The 13,874-nt window shown below is 51.1% G+C and overlaps 3 protein-coding genes across 4 annotated transcripts; 2 read left to right on the plus strand and 1 right to left on the minus strand.

Moving 5' to 3' along the window:
- Positions 1-833: 833 nt before the first annotated feature.
- On the plus strand, positions 834-2,461 carry LOC6507291 (F-box only protein 28). The gene is made up of 3 exons (XM_001956268.4): positions 834-1,021; positions 1,095-1,222; positions 1,499-2,461. Exons 1-3 carry the CDS (start codon positions 938-940, stop codon positions 2,235-2,237), a joined length of 951 nt encoding a protein of 316 aa, XP_001956304.1. The 5' UTR covers positions 834-937; the 3' UTR covers positions 2,238-2,461.
- Positions 2,360-11,533, minus strand: LOC6507765 (nascent polypeptide-associated complex subunit alpha, muscle-specific form). 2 transcript variants are annotated; one of them, XM_044714637.1, is made up of 5 exons: positions 10,911-11,533; positions 9,277-10,270; positions 3,844-9,246; positions 3,624-3,782; positions 2,360-3,554 (listed from the first exon to the last, which is right to left on the minus strand). In XM_044714637.1, exons 1-5 carry the CDS (start codon positions 11,039-11,041, stop codon positions 3,243-3,245), a joined length of 6,999 nt encoding a protein of 2,332 aa, XP_044570572.1. In that variant the 5' UTR covers positions 11,042-11,533; the 3' UTR covers positions 2,360-3,242. The 2 variants fall into 2 exon arrangements, with proteins under 2 accessions (XP_044570572.1, XP_001956303.1); XM_001956267.4 differs by having other exon boundaries at positions 3,844-10,270.
- A 772-nt stretch (positions 11,534-12,305) lies between these two features.
- Positions 12,306-13,855, plus strand: LOC6507292 (ubiquitin carboxyl-terminal hydrolase isozyme L5). The gene is made up of 2 exons (XM_001956266.4): positions 12,306-12,505; positions 12,597-13,855. Exons 1-2 carry the CDS (start codon positions 12,430-12,432, stop codon positions 13,493-13,495), a joined length of 975 nt encoding a protein of 324 aa, XP_001956302.1. The 5' UTR covers positions 12,306-12,429; the 3' UTR covers positions 13,496-13,855.
- Positions 13,856-13,874: the final 19 nt, after the last annotated feature.

Below are 13,874 nucleotides of genomic sequence, written 5' to 3' on the forward strand. Positions count from 1 at the left end.
AAAGTCGATCCAGAAATCGTTTAAGGTATTCCGCTCTAGAATCGGATGGAAATTGGCCAAGATAGAGCCATCGCCGTTGGCCATATAGTGGCTCCATGCGTCCTTATGGGCTTTCAAACTGGATCCCCCAGAAAATTTGACAAAAAATTTTAAAAATATTTTGTTTTCAGGTTTTGATGCAGAATGATGGAAAATCGATCTAGAAATCGTTTAAGGTATTCCGAACTAGAATCGGATTGGAATTAGCCAAGATATAGTTATCGCCGTGGGCCATATAGTGGCTCCAGGCATTCTTATTAGATATCGAAGGGGAAATTTGATAAAAAATTTTTAAAATATTTTGTTTCCAGGTTTTGATGCAGAATGATGAAGAATCGATCCATAAATCGTTTAATGTATTCTCCTGAAGAATCGGATGGAAATTGGCCAATATATAGCCTTCCCAGTGGGTCATACTGCCCCTCCAGGTCTTAATTGAAACGGCTCCCCCAGAAAATTTGACCAAAAATCTGTATAATTTTTTTTTCGTTGATTTTAAAGGACATTTCCCTTAAATTAATATATCTTATTAATAAGAAAATTCTTTAAACGTTAAAATTTGTAGTCTATTGTGAACTGTTAAATCTAGACAAAGTCGTATTACCATTTCTCTTTTTACATGTTCACAACTACTGCTTCTTTAAAAGGTTGGAATATTTTCTATTCAATTTTGTTATTTATTTTATTTTAAATTAAATGTACCTAGGGTCAGGTTAATTTATTATTGAACAGAAAACTCCAGAAGTTTTAAATTTTAAAATTGCAAAGTCTGGCAGCGCTGGAGCTCACCTGGGCTGCCACTGTGGTTTTTTGGCTTTGACACTTCACTGCCTCACTAACAACAATAGAAGAATCTCAAAAATATTGCTCTCGAAAAATAAAAATAATATTACGGAAAATGAACCTTTTAGACCTGCCACAGACAGTTCTTCTGGATATTTTCGAATGGCTGCCCTACGATGAGGTGGCCAAGAAGCGAGAAGTAAGTTGGATAAGCGAAAGCCATAAAGTCTTTGGTCCGTGACTTAATAAAACGATCATAATTTTAAATTTAGGTTTGCACCAGATTTAATTATGTTGGACAACAAGTACTGAACACAGGATTCAACAAGATAATCCTGGAGCATGCCAAGAACTTTAAACGGATCAAATCCATGCTGCCACGCCGGGAATCCGAGCGCAGGTGAGTCGACCTCGGTTCGGGAGACATCCAGATTTTTCCTTATCATATCTCGAAATCACAACGAGCAAATAAAATTATTTATAGTTTATGTTGGAAAATAATATCCATATATTATATTTGACATATAGGAGATCGATTTCTTATTGAAATAATACTACTTCACGCAATAATTCGAGAGCTAGGTACTGAAACATGAGGATCTTTCCAGAGCGCTATCATTTCTGTTAAAAAACTTGACTCATAATACCTATTTGTTGTTTGCTTTGTATTCCCCAGAAACCACGTCCTGGCCCGCCACTCCGACATACTTACCTCCATAGAGACACGCATCTCGATGCTCACGATGACGTACTCCAAGTTTATTGACCTGAACATCTGCTGTTTTATTCCGGGACGTGTTCTAGACGAGATCAGCAGTATTCTCCGCCTGCTCAGTACCTCCACCAAGCAGCTACGTCCGCACGAAGTGTTGCAGGAACTGCGCGACATCTCCTCCATGGCCATCGAGCACTTTGATGAGAAAATTGCCGTAAACTTCAAGCTGGAGCACCGCAAACAACTAGCAGAGTCCTCGGCGACGGGCGCAAGGCTCGTCGTCTGCGGCACACTGGGTGATATCAGCTTTAGCGGCGTCAAGCGCAACGGCGTGAACCGCCCTGGGGATCATGCCATTGTCCAGCAGGCCATCGTCCAACTGGCAGCTCCCCTCGCCGCCAACAACCAGCATCAACAGAATGCGCCCAACAAGGAGCGACTTAACAAACACCTGCACCGACAGCTTCAAGTACAGAGGACTCTTTCGATGAAAGTTCGCGGCCTAGAGGCGGCGCGAAAGGCGCAAGATCGACGCCTGCAGGAGGCCCTGGGCAGCATAACAGAGCTGACAACCCAGGTGTCCGAGCTGAAGCGTCAGCTGGAGGACGTGGTGACCAACCTGCCGAGTGGAGCTGTGAAGCGGCAGGCGGTCGCGAGTGCCGATTGCCTGGCACCCTCGCTGAAGAAACCCAAGGTCTAGCCTAGGTTTTTTTGTAGTATACGCATGTAGCATAATGTATGACTTCTCGAACCATTTCTGAAATTCGCCCATCCTTATTTTTAAGAACTTGAACTGTAAGCATTAACTAGCCACGGTGCAGCTTCGATATATCGCGTTAAGATTTATTGTTGCACTTGTTACTTAAATAATGTATTACTAATATATATCTGTATATATATAAATACATTGAACATATAGTGAAATTTTCTCATTTAGGCGCAACCAGCGTTGTTTTAAAATGGTATTTGGTTGGTATTGTGCGACTTCCTTCTGCAGTTTCGAAGATAGAATTAGTAACTATTGCGTTCGTTAGTCCGGTTTCTATTGCTGGTGCTAAGCTAATGGGTCCATTATGATTGAATTTCTGATTCTCTATGGTATTTACTCGATATCTTATGGCCTAAGAAAGGTAGTAGTAGAAATTGCAACATGTTAGCTGGGTTTCTTTGAGGGCTTCTCCTGACTTAATCCAAAAACTACATTAGTACATATACTATTTCTCTCTATATACAAATAACACAAAAGTTAAGGGGTTAACACTTTTTTTTTTGCTTTTTTGTGGTTTTGTTTTTTTTGTGGGGGAGCGGGGAAGCATATTGCATAACAAAAAAGAATAAACGAAAAAAATGGAAAACAAAATTGATTGCAAACTTTTTATCGACATAAGGTATAAACTAGTTAAAATTGAAAGCATTGCCACAGTGAAATGTATGTAAACAGTACAAGTCTATCCAATCCTATGCTCTTAACGTACAGTTAGTAATAGTGCCAGTTTGCAAACTGGATAATATACATTATAAATATGCGCGTCTGTCGCTCCGTTTAATGCGTCCATAGATCATTATTTCACCCAATTATCGGCGAATCACATACGTATACACTTTCATATATATATATATACATTAGTGTCCTATATCCTTATCCTGAATCCCTAGTCGTAGTATCTATATCCTGCGCCGCCTTTTAGTAACGACGCCGACGATGCTACTTTTTTTTAACCGCCGCCTTGTGATGAATCTTCTCCTGGAGCTGCCGAATAAGCTGTTGTATGTCATCCACGTTGTAGGCGTATATCAGCTTGCACTGCTTGGCCTGGATGTTGCCGTTGTTGAGGTTCTTCAGAGCGTGCTGCAGGCAGTAGACGTTGCCCTCCTCCGTTCGCACCATCGATATGTAGAGGTTGGCGCGGCACAGGTCGCACTCGCTCTCGATGGACTTGTAGGGCGGCTGTTGCTGCTTCTTGGCCTTCTGGCCCTTCTCTGCCTGCACCTTTTCGGTGGAAGTGACACCAGCAGCCTAGAAATAATAAAATAAAACTCATTAATCCTGCATGTCCTGCATATCCTGCGCTAATCCTGGACTTACCCTAAGCTGTTCTCTGGCAGCGGATTCCTTTTCGCAAACCTCATTAAGCATGGGTAGCATTTGGTGCAGGGCCTCCGAGTTGACGCGCTGGTCGTAGCCCAAGGCGAACAGCAACTGCTCCAGCGAGAACATGGCAGGCTCGCAGCTCTCGTGGATGTCCTGAAAGGGAAGATGAATTATTATTGTCCAAGATTCTTCAAGTAGCCATTATGAAACTAACCCTGAAATCATCCTTGGCTAGATCCAGCCACGACATGGTAGCGAAGTAGACGCTTTCGGACACCACATATCCGGTGGCCAAGCTGGAGGTGTACGCCCTGGGGAACACCACGATGAACTCTCCCGGTTTCTGCTCAATCCGGCACAGGGACACCCCGCGATCGGTGAGCATGTGCGGCGGCACCATCACCGTATCGCACGGCAGCCAGATGGTCTTGTTCTGGCAGTGAGTCGGTATCAGCGAGGTTAGTGCCGCCCTAAAGTTTGCACTCTGGTCATCCGGAATGCCGTACCAGAGCTTCGAAGCACCCGTGTGCAGATACTCGATCCAAGAAAGACCATGTGGATCCCGGTACCAGCAGCAGGCAGAAAACAGCATGCCGACGTGGAGAGTGGGCACAGTGACGCCCATCACAGGCCCCAACGAGCGCAGCACGGATCCGGCATTGTTGGTCAGAACCTTCAGATTCCACGGATGTCTGGCGTAGTTGGATCCCTTTCCTTTGGGTCCCGGACTGGGAAAACCATAGCCCCAACCTGAACTATCGATCGAACCAGAGTGGACGCACACGTGGCTATCCCTGACAGCCACATGGCGCCAGAACTCGGCCTCCACCTCGTTGACGGTGGGATCGGTGCTCTTGAACCACAAGGCCATGGTGTTCCTGGCAATCCGGTAGAACTGGCTGAGCGGCATGCTCCTGCCCTTCACAATGCACTCCATGGACACGCCGTCGATCTCCTCCTCGGACTCTTCGTCCTCATCGCTGCTCACGTCGTCCTCCTCGTTGGAAACGCTTTCGGTGTTAACGAATCGATCCGCATTCCGGCGTGCTCGCGCCTCCCGCTTCGCCCAGTCGGCCTCCACCTCGTCGAAGAGCTTCTGGCGCTCCGCCGGCGAGAGGGTGTCGTAGGGCAGCAGGTATTTGCAGTAGATATCGTCCAGCTTGGTGACCCTGTCCTGGGCCAGCTTGGGAATGCACATCTCCTCCGCCACGCGCGACCACTTCTTCTTCTCGATCACCTCTTTCAGACCGCCCAGCTCCTGAACCGTGTGATACAGTCGCGGCAGATCCACCTCCATGCCACCGATCCAGGGCGGGTGGTTCATGACGATGCTCTGGGTGGCCAGGTACTTCTTGATCGCACTCAACTCCTTGGCACTCGGTCCCCAGCGGTGGAGCATCTTGTGCACGTACTGGTTGTAGGCCGTGAACCTCATCTCATCGGAGATCCGGCACTCCGGCTTAAAGCTGGCCGGAGGGATTATCTTGCAGATGCCGAACCTGGCCGCAATCGGTGTGATTCTCTCGATGAACTCAATGGGATCAGCGAACTCCTTCTCCGTTGGTCGAAAGATAGGCGCCTCCACCATCTGGGTAGGATCATCGTGGCGCGGAAAGGCCGTGTTGTTGGCCATCTTGATGGGAGTGTCGTCCTTGTACTTCTTGGCGACGGCCGCTGCCGTGGAGCTGGTCTGCGCAGCTGTCCGGGACTTGGCCGAGCCGGAGAACAGCGATGAGTTGGAGTTCACTCGAACCAAACTGGAGCCCTGGCCTTGACCTTGAGCAGCTCCTGCTGCCGCGGAGGTGCTGGCCTTGGGCAGGCTCTTCAAGCTGGTGGTGGTGGAGGCCGCATCGTTGCTGGCGGCGTGGAGCAGCGTCTTCACGAGTTCGTTGGTGTTCAACGACTCCGGCAGTGGCTTCGAGTTGGTGTCCATCTGTGCCTTGGTCACCAGGGTGGCCTGCATCACCACCTTCTGGTTGGGGCCGTCCGGGCCCTCTCTTCCCAGTTTCACAGCAACCCCCTGGATGCCACCGTCGCCACTGCCCCCGACTCCTGCTCCCTGGAGAGGTATGTAGAAGGTGGCTCCCTCGCCGTCCGAATCGCCACTGGCCTCCACCGGCACTGGGTTAGGTGCTGGAGCAGCTGGCTGCTGTTGCTGTTTCTTGGCTCCTCGTCCGGTGCCGGCTTTCGGCTTGCCCTCGATCTTGCAGTTCTCGGTGGGACTCAATGTGAGTTGGACTGCCGTGGCCGCCGCAGCGGCAGCTGCCCTTTTCTTCGTCGGAGATCGCTCGCTCAGGGCGTTGGGAACAGCAGGCGGAGCTGGACTGGGACTGGTGTTCGCCTTTCTGCGATTGGATGGCTTCGCGGCGGTGGTCTCCTCCTCCTTGCCGAAGGCGTACACGGATTCCCTCTTTGTGCCCGATCCTACACTGTTGGTGGCCTTGGTTTCCGCCTGGGATTGCTGCTGCTGGGCCTTGGAACCCTTTTGGTTGTAGACCGGCGTCCGCTTGGTGGTGTTCGTCATCGGTGGTGGGGGAGTGGCAGCCGGCGAAGGTGTTCCCATCGCTGCCGATGCTGCAGCGGTAGCGGCAGCGTTTTTCCTGCCCTTCTCGCCCTTCGGCTTGGTCACCGGCGGAGGAGTGGGACTACTCTTGACCGGAGTGGGTGTGGAAACGGGAGTCGGTGGCGTAGCAGCGGCACTGCGCGACTGTGGCGGTGTAGCTTTGCTTCCCGTCGCCTTGCCAGTGTCCTTGGTCTTCCGTTCGTTTCCCTTCTTCTCGCTGGATCCGGCCTCGGTGCTGGGTATCTTCTGGGTGAGATTAACGGGAGTGGAGGAGGACTTCTCATACTCTAGGGCATCCGAGTCCTTGCCATCGCCCTGTTCCAGGTCCTGCTTGCGGTTGGGCGCTGCGACCAGCACCGGAGTGGCTTTCAGAGAAGGACCCTTGGCCGACCAGGCACTCTCGCTCTTGCCGAGATCGCCCCGGGTGTTCTTTGACGAGGAACTGAAGCTGGTGCTCAGTTCTTTGTCGTCCCGGGTGGGCGGTGGAGTTGTGGACTGCTGAGGCCTCATGCTGTCATCAAAATCATCGTCCAAGTCGTCTTGGATCTCGTCCGGATTGGATGAGCACTCGATCAGCCACTTCTGGATCTGCTCGTGGGTCATGTTCACCTTCGCCTTGCGCCGCTCCTTGCTCGACAGCTGGTCCCCAAAGTATCCCTCCGTGGGTACCACCGGTCCCAGCACAGGCTTGTGGATCGAGCCGCACTTGCCCAGCGTGCACTTGGTGTTGTCCGGCCCGGAGCTCTGGGCCAGACTCACGCTGGCGATCCCGAAGATCTTGCCCGACTCCTCCTTGCTGGGCATGAGCGTGGCCTGGGCCAGAATGCTTCCGATCTCATCCTTCAACGTGTCCACATTGGCCCCGGCTGTGGTGGCGCCTGCTCCCGCCCCACTGGTACCGGCTCCCGCATTGTTGTTGACATGCGCTGGCGGCGGAGTGGCTGCCTGTTGAGCAGCCGCCGCTGCCGAGGTGGAGGCCACCGGTAGAGGTGCTGCATTGACTGTGGCCGCCACACTGGTGCTCAGGTTCAAGCTGGATGTCTGGATAACCACCTGGCTGACTGGTGGCGTGGGATTCGGTGGTGCCAGTGGACTCTTAGTCAAGGATGCTGGCGTCACAGTGACGGTACCCGAAGTAGTGGACAGAAACTTCACCGGGGAGGGACTGGGAAAGTTACTCGACGAGGAGGATCTGGGCAGGGGACTCCTCTCGTACTTGGGCGTCAGAAAGTTTGGGTTGATCTTGGGACACTGGTACGCCTCGATGGGTGCCGGATAGGTGATCGGTTGTTGCTGGTACTTCAGCGGCGACGCGGGCGTCTTACTTCCAGGCGGAGCTCCTCCGCCCCCGAACTGATGCGTCGGCGTGGGAGGCGGCCGAACATAGCCCGAGTGGTAGTGGGGCGAAGCCGCCGGTAGATACGAGGAGGTTTTCTGAAATCCCACAGTGCCCGGAGCAACCGAACCAGATCCCGTGCTGCCCGGCAGTGCGTAGGTGGCGGGCACGTTCAGGATCTTGGATGTGGGCACCGGAGGCTTCTTCTCCATGGCCTTCAGAGGCGAGTAGCTCAGCGGCGGGATGCAGTTAGAGACTGTGCTACTGGGCATGGGCAGTGTGCCCAGCTTGGAGGTCAGTGGCAGCATGGTCAGCTGACTGGTGCTCGGAGCTGCAGAGAATCCTAGCCCTCCCAAAGGGGCGACTGACGAGGCGGCAGTGGCGATAGGAGGAGCGGGCGACGGCGCCGGCTTCGGCGGACTGGGTGGAGTGGGAAGCTTCGCTGGTGCGACCTCCTTCTCCTTGACCGCCACCGGAGGCACCTTGATGGCCAGCGGCTCGTCGTCCGAGTCACTGAAGCTCTTCTCCAGCTTTCGCTTCGTCTCGTTCAGCTCCTCGTTGATTAGAAAGTCCTCCTCCTCGTCGGAGTCGACTTTTGAATGTTCGGACTTGGCCTTCGACTTGGCCTGCTCGGATATTTTGGCCAGCGAGCCCTTCTTCACCAGCATCCCTTCGATTTGGGGCTTGGCTGGTGGAGGAGCGGCCGCGGCAGAGTTCTTCCCCTTGGGCGGGCGACCGCGACGGGCCGGGGGCGGTGGCTTCTCCTCCTCGGCCTCGGTGGGGGAGGGGGACTCCTGACGAGCTGGAACGGGATCAGCGGCAACAACAGCGGGCGACGGCTTACGGGAGGGCTTTCCTGCCGGAGACACCGTCGTGGACTCCGGCACGTTTAACTTTCCCGCCGCATTTCGCTTGATCTCGTTCTCCATCTTCTCCATCTCCTTGACGTTGGGGATGTCCGGGAAGCTGCTCAGCGACAGGTCGTCCTCCTCGTCATCGGCCAGCTGCAGCTTGTGTCCGATGATGCCCATGTAGATGGCCGCCGCCTCCTTGGTCTTCCGCGACGGACGCTGCGATCTCTGGGGCTCGGAGTCGTCTTCTGAGGCTTTGCTCTTGGCGGATTTCCGTCCGGGCCGGGCATTGTTGGCGGGCTTCTTCGAGGAAGGTGGTGCCAGATCCTGTTCATCCGCCGGGGCATCTTCCGCTTTCTTTTTACCAGCTTTTCCCCGCTTCCCGCCACTGGGGGGTTCCTCGTGTTTTCCCTCCGGAGTAGGTTCCTTTTCTTTTTCCTTTTCCTTCTCCTTGGCTCGTTCCTTCTCCTTCTCCAGTTCCTTCTCCTTTTCCCGCTCCTTCTCCAGTTTCTTGGCAGCCGCCTTGCGATTTCTGGCCGTCGGAGCAGCTGCCGCAGCCGCCGGGCCACCCTTCTTGGCGCCCTTCTTCAACTTAATGGATTTCGCCAGCGGTTGCTCATCGTCGGAACTGAAATCGAAGACATTCAGGCTCTTCTTGCCCTTGGAACCAGCACCGTGCTTGCTGTCCCCGTTCTCCAGCTGCTGCTTGGCGTCTTTGGCGTAGATACTGGAGTTCGTCTTCTCCTTGGCCTCCTTCACCTGCTTAGCTGGCGGCTCTGGCTCTGGCTCTGGCTCTGCCTCGGGTTCTGGCTCTGGGTCTGGCTCCTTGTCGGAGTCCTCCTTTGCGCGCTCTTGGCTTGAAGGCTCCTCCTGGTGGGGAGGAACCTTCACTGGCTCGAAAAAAGCCCTCTGTCTGGTCATGCGACCCGATGACTCGGGTGAAGGTATAAAAATGGGTGATTCCCGCTGGCGCACCCGCTTCACGGGCGCCTTGTCCTTGGCAGCTGCTTGCGATGGCTCTGCCGTTGCCTCGGCTACCTTCTGTTGCTTCCCTGCCGCGGGACGTCCTCGCTTGGTGGGTTCGGCTTTCACGGAACTGCTCTCTGGCTTTAGTTCCTCCCCATTCCGGGAGGTCGCATCGTGGGCGGAGAAGAACTCGTCCTCATCGTCATCGGCCTCCTCCTCCTCGTCCTCCTGGGTGTCGTCGTCCTCTATGATGGGCTTGCTCTCCTTGGTGATGGAACGGTTCGAGCGTCGTATATTTTCGCTCGACCCAGCTCGGGGTCCTGTCTTGTCAGCCACCCCTGCCGGACCTCTACCCCTGGCTCCTCGCCGGTTGCCATCCGTCACCACCTCCGCCCGCTTCCTCACAGCTCCTGGCAAGACAGGAGTCGCTGTCGGCAGGGAGATGGTGGGCGCTGGCTTCTCGGGAGCCATGAGATTGACTTTATCACTGGCTGGCTTCTCAGCTGGTTTTGGTTTCTCAGCGACTGGCGCTTCGGCGGGAACTGGTTCAACCTTTTTGGCAGCTCCCTTGGCCGGTCGTCCTCGTTTCTTCTTCACTCCCTGGATCCGGTTGTTTATCTTCTTGGCGTTGTTGTTGTTGTTGCTGCTGGCACCTGTTGTGCTGGTGGCCGGCTCCTGGTGCTTGCCCTGGTTGAGGTAGTCCAAGTGGGCCGGCAGGGCGGGAGTGCCGCGGAAACAGAGAAACGTGACAAAGTCCTGCGGCTTGGGGCACTTGTTGGGCAGGATCTCGATGGGCGGCTGGGAGCTGTCCGCCCCAGAGGTGCTCGGCCCGGCAGCGGCTGCGATGGCGCTGTACGATAAGCTGGAGGAGCTGCTCGGAGCACTCTGGCCCTGGGCGAACTTCCTCTGAGCCTGCACCTTGGTTCTGAAATGAGAAGAGAAGGCATTAGAGGAGGGGTATGATAATCTGATATTCATTTCAGGGCAGGAGGGGAGGCAGTTTGTTAATTAAAGTATTCTTTTTGGAAACTAAAACTGCTGACATGGCTGGCTCTTTCAGAAAACTCGAATTTCCTCAAGCGTCTTGTCGCTTAATGCTGTAATTTATATGCCAAACATCCAGCTTAGTGACTAACCACTGTATATCCCACCTGCGTTGAGGGGAGATTTGCCCCATTACCCCCACAACCACTCCTCCCGCTCTGTCTCTGCCTCTGCCACTGCCACTGCCACTGCCAAGCCACCCATCCTCACAATATCGAAATCCAAAAGGCGGATGCGAAACACCCCCTTCAGTCGCTCAGTCGCTCAGTAGAACGATGGAATCAACAACGCCACGACACGATGTTCCAGGGCCTGCTCCCTTCTCCCCTTTCCACCCATTGCCACCCGCACCCGCACCCGCACACCACACTCACACACACACACACACACGCACTGTGCTCCGCTTGTTTTCGCTCGCTGCGACGTCATATCACACGTATGTATTTGCGATTAAAAGTCATTAACCGACGGATAAATGGATACGGCTGGAGGATAGGACTCCGTCCGGTTGTGGGACTCACCTTTTGGGCATTTCTGGCGAGGATTCAATCGCCGCAGCTGCCGTGGCTGCAGCATTGGACGCCGTTGGTGGTGGAGGGGGAGGTGTCTCCGTCTCCTTGCGGCGACGCTTGTTGTCTTTGGAGACAACCATTTTGGTTTGCGAATTTTTCGCGCCTCTTTTGTTTGCTCCTTGGCGCAGTGCTAGATTTTTTGGAATTAATTACTGCGGCCTGGGGGAGATCAGTTCTGTCTGTGTAACGCGTCGTCGTTGTCGTCGGCGGACTCACCGCCAGACTCTTCTGCTCTATTATGTATATATTTGCATATACTCGTACTACGTATATCTACAACAAACACGGATTTTGTTGCTGCCTCGGCTGCAGCACGCAATTATCGTATTTTCGCTTCATTTTTTTGCGGCTTTAAAGGTTGCAGGCGCTATCGAAAATTTTTCTTAAATATGATTTATTGTCTTGGTAATAGAATGCACACTTTCGGTTCACATTTCACACACGTCAAGTGCAGCAAAAATCATTTTTTCGCGAGATCTGCTGCTTGCACATATTTTTTTCGTCATCTGCTTCTTCTTCCACCGCTTTTGCTTTGCAAAACTAGTGTTGGGAAGCGCCGATTCACCCGTTTTCGAACTTTTCTTTCTCTCCATCTTCTATTTCGAAAATAAGATTTGTTACGGAATTCCCGATAACTTGCAATGGCGTTTTTTGACTTTGTTTTTAATTATAAAAGGTTTCTTATAGTTAAATTTGTTGCTTTTTTTAGCTTTACCTTGTCATACTTTTTTATAGTCAATATCTACAAAGCCATTATTCAAAATATCGATATGTACTACAGTGCGCGAAGTTCAAATTTTTTTTTTTAAATAACTTTAATTTATCAAATCCGTTCAGTTCCAATACATTTATAAACCTTAACTTAACCATTAATTCTTAAAAATTTGAAATTTGTGTTTGGTTTTGCACAAAAAACAGAAAAAAATTGCACCAATATTTTATGAAAACAGGCCTTTAACTTAATTTATTTGCCCGATTTTTATAAGCCGCATAGTTTTGCAATAAAAACAACCATAAATAAAATTTGTATAGTCTTTGTTGTTTTTTTTAAATTTCCAAATTGATTTTTGTCAATTCCTTTTGCAGCCCTTCACCGAAAAATGGCGACAAAGCAAAATAATCGAGAGGGCGCGAAAGTTATCGAGCTTGAAATATTATACAGTCTACTTTGGAAAATATTAAAGCTTAGAAACAATAAAATATAATTAGATGAAGCACAGATAGCCTTTAAAAGGAAACAATTATGAAAAAAACAGTACAGTTTTTATAAATAGTATTAAATAAAAGCATAATTGATATTTTTGTGCCATCGCGAAGTACAGTCGACGCTGCCACCCTGTGGTTTTTGCTAGTCTGGCAGCGCTGAGCATTGCTGTGAGTTGACAAAAATTTCTTTGCACTAGCAGGAAAAGCGGATTTAAGTGTTCTCAAATTGACATTTGATAGGCATTTCCAAAGTAAATAAAACATGAGTGACGGTGCTGGCAACTGGTGTCTCATTGAGTCCGATCCGGGTGTGTTCACCGAGCTAATTCGCGAGTTTGGTAAGTAATTCGCGCGTTTTTCAATTGCAAGAACGACGCCGGGTAGTTGCCAATTGGAAAATTTTCATTGTATTGTGTTTCCTGTTCTTAGGCTGTGAAGGCGCCCAAGTGGAGGAGATCTGGAGTCTGGACAGTGAGTCGTTCAAAAACCTGGAGCCCATTCATGGCCTGATATTTCTGTTCAAGTGGGTGCAAGAGGATGAGCCGGCTGGAAAAGTGGTCCTGGATCGGGAGAACATATTCTTTGCCAAGCAAGTGATTAACAATGCATGCGCCACCCAGGCCATACTGAGTCTGCTCATGAACCTGGAGCACGAGGACATCAAGCTGGGCGAGACGCTGACCAACTTCAAGGAGTTCTGCCAGTGCTTCGATCCCTACAACAAGGGACTGACTCTGAGCAACGCCAGCCAGATCCGCACCGTTCACAATTCGTTTGCCCGCCAGACGCTCTTCGAGCTGGACATGAAGAACCAGAACAAGGACGAAGATGTCTACCACTTTGTGGGCTACATGCCCATCGGTGGCCGACTGTACGAGTTGGATGGCCTCCGGGAAGGACCCATCGATTTGGGTGAAATCCGTCCTGAGCAGAACTGGATCGATGTGGTGCGGCCCATTATTGAGAAGCGCATGCAGCGGTACAGCGACGGCGAGATTCACTTCAATCTAATGGCCCTCATCTCGGACCGGCAGCGGATCTACGAACAGCAAATCGACAAGCTGCTGAATCCTGGTCCGAACGCCATGGAGACCGAGGAGGATCGCCAGACGGAGATCAACAACTTACGCACCTACATTCAGTATGAGATCCAAAAGAAGAAGCGCTACAAGGTGGAGAATGTGCGGCGCAAGCACAACTACTTGCCGTTTATCGTGGAGCTGCTGAAGATGCTGGGCGAGACCGGACAACTGATGCCCATTTACGAGAAGGCCAAGCAAAGGGCGCTGGAACGCGAACAGGCGCAGCGAAAAAAAGACTCCAACTAGTTGGCATTTTTACACGCATAGCTCTCTTGTCGTTGGGCAATTCAAAATTGCTACGATTTCAAAATAAAATAAAAAGAAAAAAGATCAGAGAATCGGAGAAATGAAGCTTAAAAGCAATCGGCAGAGTAGAGATCGCTGGTTTTTTTTTACTAGATAGGTGAAACTGCCTTGTACTGTACTTTAGTTTTATACAATCTACACTTACTATTTAGCTTTGCTATTTAGGCTTTCTCTCTGCCAGTTAATCGTAATATACACACTTCTCCGTGTTAAGCTAAATATACATACCTATAATACATGATAGAGAAAAATTTAAATGGAACACAAATAAACAGTTTCGGTAAAACATAAAGAATAAAACGAACAATGTGATATTTTT

This window comes from Drosophila ananassae, chromosome 2R, assembly GCF_017639315.1.
Source record: "Drosophila ananassae strain 14024-0371.13 chromosome 2R, ASM1763931v2, whole genome shotgun sequence".
NCBI classification, from domain to species: domain Eukaryota; kingdom Metazoa; phylum Arthropoda; class Insecta; order Diptera; family Drosophilidae; genus Drosophila; species Drosophila ananassae.